At 43.2% G+C, this 21,434-nt stretch overlaps 1 protein-coding gene across 7 annotated transcripts in view; it reads right to left on the reverse strand.

Moving 5' to 3' along the window:
• The window catches only part of LOC139388297 (kelch-like protein 13), a 69,742-nt gene that overhangs the window by 17,949 nt on the left and 30,359 nt on the right, over window positions 1-21,434 (reverse strand). For 4 of the 7 annotated variants that reach the window (XM_071134892.1, XM_071134891.1, XM_071134896.1 and 1 more), the window contains 5 exons: window positions 19,462-19,533; window positions 15,707-15,848; window positions 7,051-7,183; window positions 2,034-2,230; window positions 1,029-1,824 (listed from right to left, as the gene is read on the reverse strand). In XM_071134892.1, coding sequence (XP_070990993.1) covers window positions 1,029-1,824; window positions 2,034-2,230; window positions 7,051-7,183; window positions 15,707-15,848; window positions 19,462-19,533 — 1,340 coding nt within the window. The remainder of the gene's footprint in view (window positions 1-1,028; window positions 1,825-2,033; window positions 2,231-7,050; window positions 7,184-15,706; window positions 15,849-19,461; window positions 19,534-21,434) is intronic. The other 3 variants (XM_071134894.1, XM_071134895.1, XM_071134893.1) reach the window with 1 other exon arrangement.

The following is a 21,434-nucleotide window of genomic DNA, read 5'->3' on the forward strand; positions in this document are numbered from 1 at the left end:
TTATATTTACAAGAGCGTCCTACAAATGAATTATTCAAACATAAGAGATAGCTGTGCTGTCATTGTTCCTCACATGTTTGTACTCTGGCTGTCTCAGTGGATTAATATGACAGGCCTTCACATGGACAGTTATGGAGAGAGGCCATAGAGGTATAAACAGGATGGATGTCCTTTAAACCTGAAAATATAACCACATCATCCATCAGAACTTATGTTAACAAATGGTTGTGTGTGTTAGCGTGTGTCACTGTACACACACACATCACCATCCTGTACTCTCAAACCACCCTGACTGAGGGGAGCCTTTAATGTTCTTTAAATCTTTTAAAATAAGCTGACAGAACCTCAGGAACAAATCAAAGTTTCAAAACCCTCCCTCCTCCGCATGGCTACATCAAAAACGATTTATGTTCAAAAGGCTGAACTCTGCGTTTGAAACAAGTGATTGAATGTCTGAGTGCCAGACTGGCTTCCCAAGGATAACAGGCACTAACCAGCCAAGGAGACTGTCCATTCAGAGTGTACTCATGCACGCACGTGCTGGGGGGCCCCCCCGAGGACCCATGCCCAATGTGGTAATTACAGCCCAGAGCCCAGAGGAGCAGAGCGGATAGCATGACCTGGCCAGCCTGTCCCCTACAATTACAGGGCTGCATCGAGGTAGTAGGGTGGCACTCTGCAATGAGAGTCTATGTGCTGAGCTGGGCATTGACATCAGATCACAGTATCCTGCAATGCTACTTACAAACATTCCACCCTGACCACCACCTCCTTCACCTTGAGGTTTCTGCTGCAGTCGTTCACAGGGTCTGGCTGCAGCTAGCCCTCCCTCATCTCATCCTACACTCTGCCTGGTCCAGGGCTATGCTACAGCCACCTGTGCTACACCATCAAGTAGTGACAACTGCTGTGCCTTGTATTTGACCATTTCCTGTGAGATGTCCTTTTCCAAATATACCCAGACATGTTAAGCATCAGAGCAGGACTAAAAGCAACGTGATAAACCGACCCTGCTGAATTAAACTAACCCAGCTCTCCAGCAGCGTTGCGGCCGCCCACGGCGTAGAGGTGTCCCTTGAGAGCGCTGAGGTGGAAGAAGGTGCGCTTCTCGTTAAGGCACGCCACCTGCATCCACTTGTTGTAGCGCGGGTCGTACCGGAACACCGTGTCCACCGCAGTCTTGCCTTTGGTGTCGTAGTTGCTCTGGCCTCCCACCACGAAGAGGAAGTTGCCGATGACAGCGATGCCGTGCTGGTAACGGGGGGCGTCCATGGGCGCCAGCGCCTTCCATTCGTGGGCCTTCTCGTCAAACAGACGCAGCTCCTTACTGACCACCAGCTGCTGGCGCAGGACGCCGCCCAGGGTGACCAGGTGGCCGCTGTCTGAGCGGATGGCCGTCCTCTCTGACTGCATGACCGGCTGCATGTAGGGCATCATCTGGTAGTTGCTGGCCTCCAGGAGGAGGTTGACGCAGGTGTTGTCTGTGCGCATAAAGTCCACAGTCTGCACATGGTTGATGAGCTCCTGGGGGTTCATGAGGGGGAAGCGGATGTTCTTCATGAGCTTGGGGGCGTGGTCCATGCGTCCGTCCTCATAGCGGAGCCAGCGGCATGCAGCCTTGAACAGGTCCAGCTCGCTGCAGTGCTTCAGACTGTTACTGGACAGAACGAAGGCCAGCCGCTCAAAGGGCAGCTTGACAAAGTCCCCCGTGCCCAGCATCGAGGGGAAGTTCTTGAGGATGAAGTTGTTAACGTATTTGTCTACCTCCGTGAGGTTGTATGTGTTAGCGATGCGCCCCACCTCCACACAGTTATCCAGGGACACCTGCAGCCAAGGAGAGAGGGGAAGCAGTGAGAAGCAACCACTCAATCACACACACAAACACTACACAAACACATTTTACTGCAGACCAAATGTACATATTAAAGTAAGCAGTAGGGTACAGTAGTCAGATATCTTAAACTGCTGAGTATAACCCCCCTGGCTGGTTCTAGAGGGCTGAGCTAGATGGCTGAGCAGGCTGTGTTCCTTACCCCAGATATGAGAAAGACCTTGCAGAAGTCTAGCACCGGGAGGATCTGGAGGAAGCTGGCTGCCTCCAGTGTGTCCTGCAGGTTCTCCATGTTGAGAGACAGCTTGGCCGTGTAGATGAAGTCTATGATCTTCTTCAGGCCTATCCGGTTGACACCATGAAGCTTGATGCACATCAAATCCTGTTCCTTCATTCCACCTGCATGATGAGGGAGAGAGGAGCATTATACAATGCACCAGTCAGATAAAAACACAACAGCATCACCTATGAGCTCTACCTTTGACAGTCAAGGCTAACCGAAGAAACAGACGCCACCTCACCAAGCTTTCACACATCTACCATTATGGTTACATGTAAAGGAAATGTATTCGCCAAAGCCTGGAGACTGTTGTATAATTCACCCAGAAAGAGCTGTGAGTTGCAGTAAAAAGCATTTGCCCAGCGTCGCAGCAGCATACTTCCCCTCCTTACTACAGGCATAAACTGTGACTCACTTCCCTCTTAACACATCTATTTCAGCTCAACAACACTTGTGAACCTCTCAGATAGGCTGCACACTTGTCAAATATCTGTTGAGCCACTTACGTGTATTAAGGCTTTCCAATTTTGGCTGTTAAGAAAAGGACATGATATTGCCTAACTTTTAGGGAATAACTCCATCTATCAAAGTTATTTCTATTCACGTCATCAGCGAGGCAGTTGCTAAGCTACAACAAGAAGAAATCAAAGAAAAACCCAAATGCTGAATATCGTTGTTGTTCACAGAAATGATTTCCCAGGCATTGTACAATAAAATAAAGCACATTTCTAAACAACCCCAGGCTCATCTCCGTGATGAATGCAATATTTGCATTGTCTTGTGAAAAGCCTTATTATTTTGCTAAAGGCACAAGGCAAATCAAAACCTTAACGCCTGGGGAAAAGGCCCGATGTCTAATTCAAGGTAAGGTACACTATATATTAGAGGTCGACCGATTAATCGGAATGGCCGATTAATTAGGGCCGATTTCAAGTTTTCATAATCAGAAATCGATTTTTTTTTAAACACCTTTATTTAACAGTATTTTTTGTATTTATTTTACCTTTATTTAACTAGGCAAGTCAGTTAAGAACACATTCTTATTTACAATGACGGCCAAGAAGCGGTGGGTTAACTGCCTTGTTCAGGGGCAGAATGACAGATTTTTACCTTGTCAGCTCGGGGAGTCAATCTTGCAACCTTACGGTTAACTAGTCCAACGCTCTAACCACCACATACATTACACTCCACGAGGAGCCTGCCTGTTACGTGAATGCAGTCAGAGGCCAAGGTAAGTTGCTAGCTAGCAATAAACGTATCTTATAAAAAACAATCAATCATAATCACTAGTTAACTACACATGGTTGATGATATTACTAGTTTATCTAGCGTGTCCTGCGCTGCATATAATCAATGCGGTGCGCATTTGCGAAAAAGGACTGTCGTTGCTCCAACGTGTACCTAACCGTAAACATCAATAACTTCCTAAAAATTAATACACATGTATTTTTAAACCTGCATATTTAGTTAATATTGCCTGCTAACATTAATTTATTTTAACTAGGGAAATTGTGTCACTTCTCTTGCAACAAAGTCAGGGTATATGCAGCAGTTTGGGCCACCTGGCTCGTTGCGAACTGTGTTAAGAGTATTTCTTCCCGCCCAGGCTCTGTCGTAACCGGCCGCGACCGGGAGGTCATTGGGGCGACGCACAATTGGCCTAGCGTCGTCCGGGTTTGGGAGGGTTTGGCCAGTAGGGATGTCCTTGTCTCATCGCGCACCAGCGACTCCTGTGGCGGGCCGGGCGCAGTGCGCGCTAACCAAGGTTGACAGGTGCACGGTGTTTCCTCCGACACATTGGTGCAGCTGGCTTCCGGGTTGGATGCGCGCTGTGTTAAGAAGCAGTGCGGCTTGGTTGGGTTGTGTATCGGAGGACGCATGACTTTCAACCTTCGTCTCTCCCGAGCCCGTGCGGGAGTTGTAGCGATGAGACAAGATAGTAGCACTAACAATTGGACACCATGAAATTGGGGAGAAAAAGGGGTAAATTCAAAAAAAGAAAAAAAAAAAAGAGTATTTCTTCCTAACAAAGACAGCCAACTTTGCCAAACGAGGGATGATTTAACAAAAGCGCATTTGCGAAAAAAAGCACAATCGTCAGTGTATATGCAACAGTTTGGGCCGCCTGGCTCGTTGCGAACTAATTTGCCAGAATTGTACATAATTATGACATAACATTGAAGGTTGTGCAATGTAACAGGAATATTTAGACTGATGGATGCCACCCGTTAGATAAAATACGCAACGGTTCTGTATTTCACTGAAAGAATAAACGCTTTGTTTGCGAAATTATAGTTTCCAGATTCGACCATATTAATGACCAAAGGCTCGTATTTCTGTGTGTTATTATGTTATAATTTAGTCTATGATTTGATATTTGATAGAGCAGTCTGACTGAGCAATGGTAGGCAGCAGCAGGCTCGTACGCATTCATGCAAACAGCACTTCGTGCGTTTTGCCAGCAGCTCTTCGCAATGCTTCAAGCATTGAGCTGTTTATGACTTCAAGCCTATCAACTCCCGAGATTAGGCTGGTGTAACCGGTGTGAAATGGCTAGTTAGTTAGCGGGGTGCGCGCTAATAGCGTTTCAATCGGTGACGTCACTCGCTCTGAAACTTGGAGTAGTTGTTCCCCTTGCTCTGCAAGGGCCGTGGCTTTTGTGGAGCAATGGGTAACAATGCTTCGAGGTTGGCTGTTGTCGATGTGTTCCTGGTTCAAGCCCAGGTAGGGGCGAGGAGAGGGATGGAAGCTATACTGTTACACTGGCAATACTGAAGTGCCTATAAGAACATCCAATAGTCAAAGGTATATGAAATACAAATGGTATAGAGAGAAAAATAGTCCTATAATTCCTATAATAACTACAACCTAAAACTTCTTACCTGGGAATATTGAAGACTCATGTTAAAAGGAACCACCAGCTTTCATATGTTCTCATGTTCTGAGCAAGGAACTTAAACTTTAGCTTTTTTACATGGCACATACTGCACTTTTACTTTCTCCTCCAACACTTTGTTTTTGCATTATTTAAACCAAATTGAACGTGTCATTATTTGAGGCTAAATTTATTTTATTGATGTATTATATTAAGTTAAAATAAGTGTTCATAAAGTACTGTTGTAATTGTCATTATTACAAAGAAATCTAAAAGAAATCGGCCGATTAATCGGTATCGGCTTTTTTGGGTCCTCTAATAATTGGTATCGGCGTTGAAAAATCATAATCGGTCGACCTCTACTATTTATACAAAAGTATGTGGACGCCCTTTCAAATTAGTGGATTTGGCTATTTCAGCCACGCCCGTTGCTGACAGGTGTATAAAATCCATAAAGTTAGTTTGTCAAATTGCTGCCCAGGTCAACTATAAGTGCTGTTAATGTGAAGTGGAAATGTCTGAGAGCAACAACGGCTCAGAAAATAAGTGGTAGGCCACACAAGCTCACAGAACGGGACCACCACATGCTGAAGCACGTAGTGCGTCAGCACAAGAACTGTTCTTCGGAAGCTTTGTGAAATGGGTTTTCATGGCCGAGCAGTCTCACACAAGCCTAAGACCACCATGCGCAACGCCAAGCGTCGGCTGGAGTGGTGTAAAGCTCGCCGCCATTGAACTCTGGAGCAGTGGAAACGCGTTCTCTGGAGTGATTAATCACACTTCACCATTTGGCAGTCTGGTGGACAAATCTGGGTTTGGTGGATGCCAGAAGAATGCTACCTGCCGAATGCATAATGTCAACTGTAACGTTTGGTGGAGGAGGAATAATGGTCTAGGGCTGTTTTTCATGGTTCGGTCTAAGCCCCTTAGATTCAGTGAAGGGAAATGTGAAGGGAAATCTTAACGCTACTGCATACAATGACATTCTACACAATGCTGTGCTTCCTAATCACCCAACCGCACTAATGTTCTTGTGGCTGAATGGAAGAATGTTCCCTCAGCAATGTTTCAACATCTAGTGGAAAGCCTTCCAAGAAGAGTGGAGGCTGTTATAGCAGCAAAGGGGGGACCAACTCCATATTAATGCCCATGATTTTGGAATGAGATGTTTGACGAGCAGTTGCCCACATACTTTTGGTCATGTAGTGTAGCTTGTCAGACTGTAGAGATGACAGAGGAAGTAAATAGCAGCATCTCAAACCCTGGAGGATTCACGTTGTGCTTAAAGAGAAAGCACTTTGGGAGAAGCCTCTTTCGGGGAGATTGACACGTTAATAATATTTCCATCAACCAGGCACGAGAAACAAGACAGAGACCAACAACGCCCTTCTGATTCGCCATTGCTGGCACACACACACACAGAGACAGACAGACACACACACACACACAGAGAGACAGACAGACATACACACACACACAGAGACAGACAGACAGACACACACACACACAGAGACAGAGACAGACAGCGACACACATACAGACAGACAGCGACACACAGAGACAGACAGAGACACACAGAGACAGACAGAGACACACAGAGACAGACAGAGACACACAGAGACAGACAGAGACAGACAGAGACACACAGAGACAGACAGAGACACACAGAGACACACAGAGACAGACAGACAGAGACACACAGAGACAGACAGACAGAGACAGACAGACAGACAAACAGAGACAGACAGAGACACACAGAGACAGACAGACAGAGACAGACAGACAGAGACAGACAGAGACACAGAGACAGACAGACAGAGACAGACAGAGAGACACAGAGACAGACAGACAGAGAATGCTTCAATCAGAAGGAGATTTTCGCAACAACCAGACAACACAATGCTAACAGCTGCAGAGCCCCAGAGTGGAGAGTGATTGACAGATGTGTGACAAGCAGGCTAATGCTCTGATCACTCAGTCTGTTAATGAACATTAAACACAATATGCTGTTATCCCATCCCGTGATTTGCACTGCGGGTGAGAGACAGAGGCATATTGTCTTACCTGTGAACATGGCTTTGAAGTAGTCGCTGGAGGAGGCCATCATGGCGCGGTGCACTGGGAAGGCTTCGTCTCCGTCCCCCGCCACCAACGTGACATCACACAGTAATCCCTCTATCCTCAGCTGGTCAAATCCCTGGGAAGGAGGGAGAGAGAGAGACGGGAGAGACCAGCCTGTTAGAGAGCTGCTCTGTGTACCGTGGAGAGACCCTATCTGTCCTGAACCATGGCCTCATTCCAGAGGGGCTCAACCTGCTCCCTATAGCCCTGCCCAGACTGGTACACCGAGACTGGATGATCCTAACTCAATCACTACACGACAGCGCTACCGTTTCTTGACAACCTTCCTGCAAATAAAACACGTATATCCCTAAAATCATTATTTGTCTACCTTCATAAAGAAAACGTTACAGCACGTTTTCAATTTCATATTGATTTAATGTAAATTCCTCCCAGGAAAATATTTTTTGTGGGGGTAAAACCAGACAAATACATGTTCAGTGAATATGCCACAGAACTATAAGGCTCACCCGGCTTAATAGCAATATGTAGCAATGATATCACATTTTCTACTGGTCAAATTGATTGTTTCTAGACGGCTTCCTTGACATTCCGAATACAAAGTCATTACTCCAGCAACATTTTTTAAAACGTTCTTATGTTGAGGAAAAACTGATGTCGATGTTAGCTAAATAGGACAAATATGGTGTCGTTAAACCCACAGTGGAGTCTAAACGCGTCTGCATGCTTCCCATCTGATGACAACATTTTGTGAGGTTTTTGTTTGTTTTGGTCTTCGGCAAGGTTATTTTTTTTTTTTTTTTTTTTTGAGGCAAGCCGAAGTCAGTAGCCGAAGTCTACGCCCCGTTGCCGGTGATTGGTCAACAGTAGGGATTCTTCAATAAAGTGTTATTATTCAACGAGAAATATTTTTAACATTTTACCCCCTTTTTCTCCCCAATTTTGATCTTGTCTCATCACTGCAACTCCCCAAGAGGCTCAGAAGGCGAAGGTCGAGTTAATGCATCCTCCGAAACATGACCCACCAAGCCGCGCTTCTTAATTATTACCTGCCTGCTTAACCTGGAAGCTAGCCGCACCAATGTGTCGGAGGAAACACTGTTTACCTGATAAACAAGGTAAGCTTGCAGGCGCCCGGCCTGCCACAATGAGTCGCTAGAGAGCGACGAGCCAAGTAAAGCCCTCCCCTAGGGTTTGGCCCCTGGGCCAATTGTGCGCTGCCCTATGGTACTACTGATCATGGACAGTTGTGCTAGCTACAACCAGGCCTGCCCTGAGAACAGTCTTGGTTTCCACTAATGAGATGCTGCTATAGTTACACTCGCAATGGCCGCCAGTCCACCCATTATACCATCATTGACAAATGAATTTAATTGCATTCAGGAGTAGAGGAAAGGAGGCAATGTGCATCTAAAAAAATGTTTTTATTTCTTTGCTATTACCATCATCCAAAATTCTATGGCCATCACAGCCCTACTTGCAGCAACGACAGAGACAGTGTCAATGTGATTAAGTGACATCCCACATCAGCATTGGGCTAAATCACACGTATACACCCACTCTGTGCTGTGTTCCTGAGACCTTTTCAACACAATAATACGCTCTTCAACAGCAGGTATAAAAACCATTCACCAGCTAAAAGGCTATTTCACTGTTGAAAGGAAACCTTTGAAGCACTCTGTCTAACAACACGTCCACACAACACACCTCCATCATAGTGGCAGGTTGTGGAAAACACACAGTGTGGAAAGGTCACACATTGACTAGTCCAACAGCTTTCTGCCAGCTCATGCCTGGCCTGGGGGCCCCTCTCTCTGTGACGACCTTCACATGTGGACAGAGACTGGCATGGGCAAGGCAGGCCTTGGAGCCTGACTCACTCACCATGTCTCTCCCTTCCAACTAGCTACTGTATACAAACAATATCATGGATTTCTTCTACAATTCAGTTGTTATTACGCTTTCTTTTTATCTTCTCATATGCAGAAGACATCTTGTTCTATGCGTGCAATGAAAAAAGTAGACCATTTCAACTAGAGGGAACAGTCCATTTCCATGATTTCAATCCAACTTCATGAAGATACAGTTTGACAACTCTTTGTAGAGAGCATAACAGACCGTTTTCAATGTTCTTAGAACATAATTCCCTTTGAGTCAACGGAATAATTTACTGATCATCCTCCTTATCTTATCAAATGCAGTCAATGGGTATGAAAGTCAAGTCTTATACATCTTAACCAGCTTGCACACGTGACCCTGATTTATTCCGTTATTTATATGCTTTGACCCTCCACACGCATCACATCCTGACTTCAGATGTGCCAGTGATTAGAGTGGGTGAGTCGTGTTCTTAGTGTGGGTGTGATTGTTAGAATTATATAAAGGTGATGCGTTCACTGCATTGTGAAAAAAACTCACCAGATTTTTCTAAGGCTGACCCCATTTAGTCGACAGGTCCATTGTTTGGTCGACAGAGATTTCTACCATGCCCAAACCCGGACACTCGCATGCGTGCGCCATCATGTGCAAATAGATTTTGTCTCCCCAAACCAAATGCGATCACAAGATGCAGGTTGAAATGGCAAAAACTCCAAACTAATTATATTAATTTGGGGACAGGTCAAAAAGGATTAAACATGTATGGCAATTTAGCTAGCTAGCTTGCAGTTGCTAGCTAATTTGTCCTATTAGCTAGCTTGCTCTTGCTAGCTAATTTGTCCTGGGATATAAACGTTGAGTTGTTATTTTACCTGAAATGCACAAGGTCCTCTAATCCGACAATTAAGCCACACATAAAACGGTCAACCGAATCATTTCTAGTCATCTGTCCCCCTTCCAGGCTTTTTCTTCTTTTGACTTTATATGGCAATTGGCATCTAACTTTCATAATAAGGTGTATTACCACAACCGACCAACTTTTAATCACCCACGTGGGTATAACCAATGAGGAGATGGCATGCGGGTATATGCTTCTATAAACCAATGAGTAGATGGGAGATGCAGGAATTGCACCGTGTTCAGCATCACAAATAAAACAGACTTCATTTTAGGGCTTGGCAACAAGCATTTTGCAACTCATGCGATGGAGCGGTGTGGTCAGCATGTAGTCAAGCAGTCGCAAGACACCTGTCGCACCTGATTCGCGCCTGTCTCAGAGGACTAATCCATTGCGGAGGCCACGGGGATGGCACAGTACATCACTTTAAGACACGTGATACTGAAATTGTACATAGCTATACTATGTAAAAAATAATGGTGCAACACTAATAAATCCAAAATTATTTTATAACAAATTCGCTTCATGGTCACTGTATGCGGTTCTGAAACAATCTTCAGTGCGCCGTATAATTAATGCGCCTTTCCCTATGTTGCTATGTGCATAATAGCAAAATTAACCATCATATTGGGATTGAGAACAGTCCTTGCCTTAAAACCTATTCGGACGGGATTAGTTTTGCTGGGTGTGGTCGGGTAATGTAATTATGTGCCCAAGCACAAAACACCACATCTGTCATTTTAGTCCCGTCCGAATCTGCCATGTCAGTCATTTTTACTGTTTTTTTGGCGAACTCAAAGGTCCTCTGATAATACTAGACCTATGCGAATCGACATCCCTGTGTTTTGAGATAAATGTCTGAGTTTGACAGGTGTTTCTAACAGTTTGACCAAGAAAACAATAACGATTTCGATAAATTGAATGAAGTGCTGCGCATCATCAAAATATTTGAAGGGCCTACATGTATCAACTTTCACAGTGAATGTTTTTGTTCATACGTTTTGTGAGTATGAATTGAATATTGTCAAATTAATCAGTTAAAAATATTGCGCCTATTTAATGTAACCATTTCTGTTAATAGATCGCAAAGCAGCATACAACTGACCTAAATGTTGGGAAATAATAAGTTCACTTTCGCATCCACAGACTTAAAAGGCATCTCAAGAGCAAGTGCACTGTTTAGCTCACATCTGAAGGCTGTGGGGCATTTAGGACGTCTAATGCGGTTCGCTAAAATATCCTAATGATTATGATCACACTTCCTCAATTCAAATATTATTTCGACACTATACCAAAGACGGTTTGGTATGGTTTAGAAATTTGGGAACCAAGCTCGAGTTATCAGTGTAGCCCTTTTATCGTCTGGACTTGTCTTCACACCTAGAGAATAAAACTCCAGGTGTCCGTTATAACTGTCAATTTATTAGAAAAAAAGGAAATAATTACAGGGAGCAGTTTGGAAAAAACTAATCCCATCCGAACCGTCCTCTGGAATAATGGAAATTCTGGTGTAATAATTACAACACCAACGTTGTCTAGTAATACTAGCCCCGTGCGAATAGGGCTTAGCCCAATTGTCTAAGAAAATTGAGGGGCGGGCAAACCCCAATTTAAATTAGGTATATAATCAATAGCCTAACTGTTAAATGTGCCTTGCTTTATCAATCATGCATATATATCTAATGAAATAAGACAAAAGCTGCTTCTGTTGCCATTTTGAGTGTTTGTTTACTAGCCTACTGATTCCGTGTACACCGAGTCTCATGCAATGGCAAAATGTCGGATAAAACAATTTCACATATTTGGCATTTATTATGCTGTAATAATGACTTTCCATTTTTTTCCATTACAACAGACTAGTACTACTTATAATTTATTTTGTGTTGTTTACACTGTTCCAAACAGGCAGAAAAATAATAGCGTAATCTAACAGCACGTGATTATCACAGATATGCACGCAGCTCTCGCTCCTATTCCCTCCTTTTTTTATGATCTCCTTATTGTTATTATTATTACGATCATCACTATAATAATAATAATAATAATAATAATAAGTAATGTCATTATCATTATTTACAATGTTCCCAATGGTCAGAAAATTGCAACTGTTTGGCACACATAATACTTACGCTCCATTTTCTTGATCTCCTAAATCAAATGTCTTCCACATATCTGACTTCCCCTTTCCCTCCTGAGAAACCATTAAACATTCGCCCGTTTCGAGTTTCTTTTTCACGCCCTCAGCATTCATTTTGCTGTCGACATTACTGTGTTTGGAGTTTGTTATAAGCAATTTATTGATGTGACTATGATCGCCTTTTGGTCGGGCCCTATTGGTCAGATGCGATGAAATGCGTCCATGTTTCACATAAAGAGAGCAAGGGTTGAGGGAACAGGGAATGTTTTTCCTAAATAAATTTGGGATTTCGGTAACATAGCTTTTGAGTCAGAAGCAAAAAAGAAACTAAATGGCTGAAATGATGTAGCAGCTTCAGCACGGACAGCGCAATAAAAACACTTGCTGTGCTGTGGTGCCTTTTTGCTGCAGTAGAGAGGAGAGCGAGACAACGTGCGCCAGTCACAGAGGCACTAGTTTTTTAAGTGTGACCGTCGGGCTCGTTCTTGAGTCATGTGTGTGTCTTAATTATTTAATCAAACAGTGTGCTTAAAACAGACAAACTCAGTACATTGTATCCCGAGTGGCGCAGCAATCTAAGTAAGGCAATGTATCTCAGTGCTAGAAGCGTCACTACAGACCCTGGTTCGATCCCTGTGTCACAACCAGCCGTGATCGGGAGTCCCATAGGGCAGCACACAATTGGCCCAGCTTCGTTCGGGTTAAAATAAGAATTTGTTCTTAACTGACTAGCCTAGTTAAATAAAGGTTAAATAAAAAAATATGTAGTTGGTTTTATTCAAACACATAGGTGTGTCTGTCTATATATGGAAAAATAAGTTAAAACATTTCAACCATTTTCTAAATGTTCTGTGCATGTGCTACGCAAAAACCTGGCAGTGAAATTCACACTTCTACTCAATCCAACATATTAAATGTAACTTCACACTGCTTAGTATATAATATAATACTTCATAGAATGGCTGATTTGCTCATATTTGCAAAGGCCTATCTGTGATTTGTCTAGAGGATTGGGAGGAAGGAATATAGATGCATAATGATCTGCTTGTTATTGTGTCAGTAAGGGGAAAACACTGCATAATGATATGCTTGTTATTGTGTCAGTAAGGGGGAAACACTGCATAATGATCTGCTTGTTATTGTGTCAGTAAGGGGAAAACACTGCATAATGATCTGCTTGTTATTGTGTCAGTAAGGGGAAAACACTGCATAATGACCTGCTTGTTATTGTGTCAGTAAGGGGAAAACACTGCATAATGATCTGCTTGTTATTGTGTCAGTAAGGGGAAAACACTGCATAATGATCTGCTTGTTATTGTGTCAGTAAGGGGAAAACACTGCATAATGATCTGCTTGTTATTGTGTCAGTAAGGGGAAAACACTGCATAATGACCTGCTTGTTATTGTGTCAGTAAGGGGAAAACACTGCATAATGATCTGCTTGTTATTGTGTCAGTAAGGGGAAAACACTGCATAATGATCTGCTTGTTATTGTGTCAGTAAGGGGAAAACACTGCATAATGATCTGCTTGTTATTGTGTCAGTAAGGGGAAAGCACTGCATAATGATCTGCTTGTTATTGTGTCAGTAAGGGGAAAACACTGCATAATGATCTGCTTGTTATTGTGTCAGTAAGGGGGAAACACTGCATAATGATCTGCTTGTTATTGTGTCAGTAAGGGGAAAACACTGCATAATGATCTGCTTGTTATTGTGTCAGTAAGGGGAAAACACTGCATAATGACCTGCTTGTTATTGTGTCAGTAAGGGGAAAACACTGCATAATGATCTGCTTGTTATTGTGTCAGTAAGGGGGAAACACTGCATAATGATCTGCTTGTTATTGTGTCAGTAAGGGGAAAACACTGCATAATGATCTGCTTGTCACTGTGTCAGTAAGGGGAAAACACTGCATAATGACCTGCTTGTTATTGTGTCAGTAAGGGGAAAGCACTGCATAATGATCTGCTTGTTATTGTGTCAGTAAGGGGAAAACACTGCATAATGATCTGCTTGTTATTGTGTCAGTAAGGGGAAAGCACTGCATAATGATCTGCTTGTTATTGTGTCAGTAAGGGGGAAACACTGCATAATGATCTGCTTGTTATTGTGTCAGTAAGGGGAAACACTGCATAATGATCTGCTTGTTATTGTGTCAGTAAGGGGAAAACACTGCATAATGATCTGCTTGTTATTGTGTCAGTAAGGGGAAAACACTGCATAATGATCTGCTTGTCACTGTGTCAGTAAGGGGAAAACACTGCACAATGATCTGCTTGTTATTGTGTCAGTAAGGGGAAAACACTGCATAATGATCTGCTTGTTATTGTGTCAGTGAGGGGAAAACACTGCCTGAAACCTTCTACTCTTCAGTTAACAGACACACACACACTCTCCCTCCCTTACTCTCTGTCTTCCTCTCATGAACACACACACTACTCTCTCGCTCCTAAACACATATACACACACACACTGCCCCAACTTTTAAAACATTAGGCACCAAACAGAATTTAAGGAGCACAAGAAAGACATTTGATTTGTGGTATAGTATAATCTTACACTAGGCCTATATGAATCCTATCTTTGACGCACATCTCAAGAGTAGCAGACCCTTTTCCTTTCTTCCTGTGCCAATCAAATTAGCCTAAACCTACTGTCAAGTTACCAGGTTGTTAGCTAGGTAGGTTTCATTACTGAACAACATTGTTTATCAAACCAATAATTAGCGTCCCGGGATTTAGTTTAAAACGGCCCGCAACATGGTTTGTGAAATCCTTTAAAATCGTTATAACAGGCGATGAAATGATACAATGTATCATCATTGCTCGCTCTGCGTGCTGCTCCAATGTAACAAATGTACAACTAACAACAGAAGACTCATCAGGGTCTGCATCCCAATCTCCATCATCTCTAAATGATATATTTTTTAACTGACTGAGGAATAGATGCTCATGAAGAGCAGAAGGAGAGAAGCGGGTGAATGAGGGCTGGTAGTTATGGTTATAGCTGGTAGGGGGTTATGCTGGCTGATTACAGCTGCGAGCATGAAAGTGAAGTGGATATGACTGGACCTGTGCATACCAGAGACTAGTGGCTGTCGCTTCAATTCAACTGAATTCATAAACATTTTATAACAGGAGTCAGCAGGTTCTTTAGATCGCTAGGGCTGAAAAATGTAGTAGAATCATATGAAATGATACTACTTCCTTCTAAAATGTTGATATCATGACATTTTGGTACTGTGATATTACAGTGGTACAGGTATACCATGCAATACTACCGTAAAAGGAAAATGACTTGTGATTTAGAGTTGCATAAAAATATCATACACTAGAGATTAGATTGTTGGAGATAGATAAGCATGTTTGGTGCTGCACAGGAACTACTTTTTGTTACCGGCAATGGATTTTAGAAAACTATTTTCTACAGAAAACCTAATTGAAACAATCCCAGGGCCATTTGTGTAATTTCTTGTTGTGTTGTAGATATTTTTAGATTTGGGTAAAGGCCAGATCAGACCCTTGGCCTTTGTCTGGAAGATTCTCAGACACCATACAGACTATGTAGCTTTTCAATCAATCACTGGACCTCTGAAGGCACATGAAAATCACCCTGGCATATTTCATTAGGGCTTTTATGAGGTTCATCAATCTGAACATCCTCTGAAGCAACACCATCTCTCGGTCTCTCTCCTGTACCTCTTCCTCCCATCCATTACTGCTCACCTGAAGGACCACTGAGCTGTGTGTGTTGCTTGTGAAGAAGCGAGTGTTTCCTGTTTTGGAAGCCTGTAGGTGGGCAGAGATGCCCATGTCACCACACCCCAGCGACACTTTCATGTGAGGGTCGTCGTCCTCCACGAGGGATCTTCAGGGGAGGCAGAGAGGGAGGGGAAGAGAGAGGGAAAGAGATGTTTAGCTCACAATCATGCAGTAAAAGCACACATTTATAATAAAATCAACTTATTGAGTGTGTTTTGCAAGCACAGTGCATTCGGAAAGTATTCAGACCCATGTACTTTTCCCACATTTTGTTACGTTACAGCCTTATTCTAAAATGGATTAAATATTATTTTGTTCTCATCTACACACAATACCCTATCAGGACAAAGCAACAACAGGTTCCTTATTTACATAAGTATTCAGACCCTTTGCTATGAGACTTGAAATTGAGCTCAGGTGCACCTTGTTTCCATTGATCATCCTTGAGATGTTTCAACAACTTGATTGGAGTCCACCTGTGATAAATTCAATTGATTGGACATTATTTGGAAAGGCACACACCCGCCATATATAAGGTCCTACAGTTGACAGTGCATTCCAGAGCAAAAACCAGGCCATGAGGTCGAAGGAATTGTCCACAGAGCTCAGAGACAAGATTGTGTTGAGGCACAGATCTGGGGAAGAGTAGCAAAACATTTCTGCAGCATTGAAGGTCCCCAAGAACACAGTGGCCTCCATCATTCTTAAATGGAAGAAGTTTGGAACTACCAAGACTCTCCCTAGAGCTGGCTGCCTGGCCAAACTAAGCACTAGGGGTAGAAAGGCCTTGGTCAGGGAGGTGACCAAGAACCCGATGGTCACTCTGACAGAGCTCCAGAGTTCCTCTGTGGAGATGGGAAAAACTTCCTAAAGGACAACCATCTCTGCCGCACTCCACCAACAGTAAAAGGCACATGGCAAACTCCAAGCGGGCTGTCAAAAGGCACCCAAAGACTCTCAGACCATGAATAACAAGATTCTCTGGTCTGAGGAAACCAAGATTAAACTCTTTGGCCTGAATGCCAAGCGTCACGCCTGGAGGAAACCGAGCACCATCCCTACGGTGAAGCATGGTGGTGGCTGCATCATGCTGTGGGGATGTTTTTCAGCGGCAGGGACTGGGAGACTGGTCAGGATCGAGGGAAATATGAACAGAGAAAAAGTACAGAGAAATCCTTGATGAAAGCCTGCTCCAGAATGCTCAGGGCCTCAGACTGGGGTGAAGGTTCACCTTCCAACAGCACAACGACCCTAAGCACATAGCCAAGACAACACAGAGGTGGCTTCGGGACAAGTCTCTGAATGTCCTTGAGTGGCCCAGCAAGAGCCCGGACTTGAACCCGATCTAACATCTCTGGAGAGACCTGAAAATAGCTGTGCAGGGACGCTCCCCATCCAACCTGACAACCAAATCGCTACCAAAGGTGCTTCAACAAAGTACTGAGTAAAGGGTCTGAATGCTTCTGTAAATGTTTTTAATACATTTACAAATTTTTTTTTTTTTTGGGCTTTGTCATTATGGGAAATTGTGTGTAGATTGATGAGGAAAATTACAATTTTATCATTTTTAGAATAAGGCTATAACAAAATGTGGAAAAAGTCAAGGGGTCTGAATACTTTCCGAATGCACTGTACAGCAGAGGCTAAGGAAGGGGGTTTGAGGAAAAGGATAATGAATACACAGAATTAACAAGTGAAGAGGTCCTATTTCCCCTATATGCATACAGCAGTGGTGAACCACGTCTGCTAAATCGTGGCCACCACAGCAAAACATTATTTTTTTTTTTTGTATCATTTGGGGTGGGGGGAGAAATAATTTTTGGGATGTTAAAACATTGTCAGTGTAAACTTAAAAGACTAAAACCAGATATAAAGTATGTATAAAAGATAACGGATATATATATTTAAAAATAAGATAATATTTTAGAACTAACAACCAACAAAATAAAACACCAGTTGGTTGTAATTAACAATCAGGTAGAACAGAAAAACAGAAGGCTCCAGAGCTCGTAGGGTCAGAGTTGAATACCCCTGCGCTATCCTATCATCATCCTCACACTTCAAACCACAGCAAACCTCAACCTTCTGTCCATCAGAAACTGCAATTACCATCCCATAGTTTCTGATGTCAGACGGTCTGGCCATGCTCTCATTGAAATTGTGAGAGAAGGACACGACTTGCTTTGGTTGGTGCCCCTGAGCCAATCATAATGGTGTGCTCAACTCCTCCGCCACATTCCGCTCCATCAATAGGAGCGCTCCACTCCGAACCCGATGAAGCAATACTAGTGCTCTATGCAACACACCGACGCCACATCTTTTTAACTACATAAACTTTAATTAGGCCTATAATTACTGGGGACTGACCAGTGTTTCCACTGATTAGTAGGGCACAGCACCTAAACCATGAGGGTCATTAACTTGAGGACATGCATGAGGAGAGGGAGCTCACTTTGGGAAGTCGTGCTACTTTTCCTTGTCTGAGAGAACCATGCACTCTTATGAGATGCATCATGGCCAACATGTCTCCACACTCCTAATCACAATGGAGCATGCAACTGCTGTGGGAATTCCTTAAACAGAACAGATTTAATGCTGCTTTAATGCTGTAACAATTCAGTCAGACACATTCAGGCTCACTTGGGAAGAAAGCCCAGACAGTAACTTTTATTAGAAATGGGGCAGTTGTTTGTGTGGACGGAAGACATTCTTTCCCCTCCTTCTCATCAAATAATTTTGCATTAAATAATGATTCAATGGTTTCTACTTCAAAGATAGGCAGTGCTGAAATAATCAGACCGGGAGGGGCTGTGAAGAATAATCAGACAGAGGGTCTGTGAAGAACAATCAGACAGAGGGTCTGTGAAGAACAATCAGACAGAGGGTCTGTGAAGAACAATCAGACAGAGGGTCTGTGAAGAACAATCAGACAGAGAGGGGCTGTGAAGAACAATCAGACAGAGAGAGGCTGTGAAGAATAATCAGACAGTGAAAGGCTGTGAAGAATAATCAGACAGTGAAAGGCTGTGAAGAATAATCAGACAGTGAAAGGCTGGGAAGAATAATCAGACAGAGAGGCTGGGAAGAATAATCAGACCGAGAGGCTGGGAAGAATAATCAGACCGAGAGGCTGGGAAGAATAATCAGACCGAGAGGCTGGGAAGAATAATCAGACAGAGAGGGGCTGGGAAGAATAATCAGACCGAGAGGCTGGGAAGAATAATCAGACCGAGAGGGGCTGGGAAGAATAATCGCAAATCTCATTCTCCTCACACAGCATGTAAAAACCATGGTAATGCAAAAATATATAAAACTAACAAAGAAAAATCTAATTCACACGAAGGGAGATCTATTTATAGATCTAGGGTTACCACCATAACTAAGGACAACCAGTCCATATTTATTTACAACACATTCTATACAAGTTATTTTAAACACATGATATGATGATCATCCAGGAGTCTCTAATGAATGTAACAGGATGAGACAATCAGGGGGTCAGTTAATACTATCAGGTATGTTTCTACAGGGAGGTGATGGTGGATGGCCTAGTGGGCTCTAGTGTTTCTACAGGGAGGTGAGGGTGGATGGCCTAGTGGGCTCTAGCTTGCAGGAATTCAGGGTCAAAACCACCACCACTAGATGCTGAGGATTCATGGCTTGAGGAGTGACAACAAACACACTGACACACAGCACAGGCAGGGTACTGGTACATTTACCCTGTCAGGTGGTAAGTCGGAGAAGCAGCAAGGAGAGAGTGGGTTGTCCATACCACAAAGGAGTGCTGGTGGCTGCCGGAACGAAAAACAAAGAAAACAACATCTAGAGCAGGATGATGTTATTTGGCCTCCCAAGTTTTCTGAACAAAAATAATAATAATGTTCGTTCTTAGACATAAAACACTGTACAATCATCAGGAAATTAGTTAAAAGTGATTTTAATTGAGGAAATCTGTTCAAGTATTCTTAGGCATAACTAGAGGGGCATATGTGATTATATCCCAACTTAATCAAGGTTTGAAACTATTCTGTTTTGTCAAATACTATATAACAGTTTGGGATTATTGTGGTCAATTTGCTTTGTACAAATGATGTATAACTATGTTCCGGCCCCCATATCATCCGCTCAAGGAAGAATCGGCCCATGACTGAATGTAATTGGGGACCCCTGACTTACAGCATCCCAGTCATAAAAATGGTGTTTCTTGCTGTCGGTGGGAGGAACAAACACAAATGGCATCTGACGTTTCATCCACGAGCAGCAGATTTATAGTGAAAAACACACATGCACAAAATAAAAATGTACAGACTAAGCCAATTTTTGTGAACAAGTTTTGCCTCGGGACCGAAATTGCTTAGAAAAATAAATCAGCAAAATATATCTGGATATTTTTTTTATGCTATATTGACAGTAAATGTAACAATTCTATGAGAAGGGAACAACATTCCCACCCCTTTCATTGTCAATAACACAATTTTGCCCATATTATTGATGAATAATGTTAATAAACTCAATGGTTTGAGACCACAAATCTCTAGATAGAAAATACTGTGATTAATGAACACTTGTTGAGAGATTTAAATTATTTATTAATTTGTTCATTATAATAATTTCAACACACTTTCTACCTGGTTTAAGTTCATACTTTTCCATATATATATATATATATAAAAATTATAATTTATAAATACACACTGAACAGAAATATAAAACGCGGCCTCCCGGGCGGTGCAGTGGTCTAAGGCACTGCGTTGCAGTGCTAGCTGTGCCACCAGAGACTGGGTTTGAGTCCAGGCTCTGTCGCAGCTGACCGCGACCATGGGGCGGCGCACAATTGGCCTAGCGTCGTCCGGGTTAGGGAGGGTTTGGCTGGCAGGGATATCCTTGTCTCATCGCACACTAGCGACTCCTGTGGCGGGACGGGCGCAGTGCACGCTGACCAGGTCGCCAGGTGTACTGTGTTTCCTCCGACACAGTGGTGCGGCTGGCTTCCGGGTTGGATGCGCGCTGTGTTAAGAAGCAGTGCGGCTTGGTTGGGTTGTGTTTCGGAGGACGCATGGCTCTCGACCTTCGCCTCTCCCGAGTCCGTACGGGAGTTGTAGCGATGAGACAAGATAGTAACTACTAACAATTGGATACCATGAAATTGGGGAGAAAAAGAGGGTAAAAATAAATAAATATATAAAAAGCAACATGTTGGTCCCATGTTTCATGAGCTGAAATAGATCCAAGAAATGTTCCATACACAAACAAATTTAGTGAACAAATTTGTTTGAGTGAGCATTTCTCCTTTGCCATCCACCTGACAGGTGTGGCATATCAAGAAGCTGATGATCATTACACAAGTGTACCTCGCCTAAACAGGTGTGCGTTTCTTTCGCCTCCACATTACACAGGTGCACCTTGTGCTGGGGACAATAAGAGGCCACTATAAAAATGTGCAGTTGTGTCACACAACACAATGCCAAAGATGTTGTTTTGAGGGAGCGTGCAATTGGCTGAGAATTAAATGTTAATTTCTCTACAATAAGCTGCCTCCAATTACATTTTATAGAATTTGGCAGCATGTCCAACCAGCCTCAGAACTGCAGACCACGTGTAACCATGCCATAGGACCTCCACATCAGGATTCTTCACCTGCACGATCGTCTGAGACCAGCAACCTGGACAGCTGATGAAATTGTGGGTTTGC

The sequence above is a fragment of the Oncorhynchus clarkii genome, chromosome 29 (genome assembly GCF_045791955.1).
Source record: "Oncorhynchus clarkii lewisi isolate Uvic-CL-2024 chromosome 29, UVic_Ocla_1.0, whole genome shotgun sequence".
In the NCBI taxonomy this organism is placed as follows: domain Eukaryota; kingdom Metazoa; phylum Chordata; class Actinopteri; order Salmoniformes; family Salmonidae; genus Oncorhynchus; species Oncorhynchus clarkii.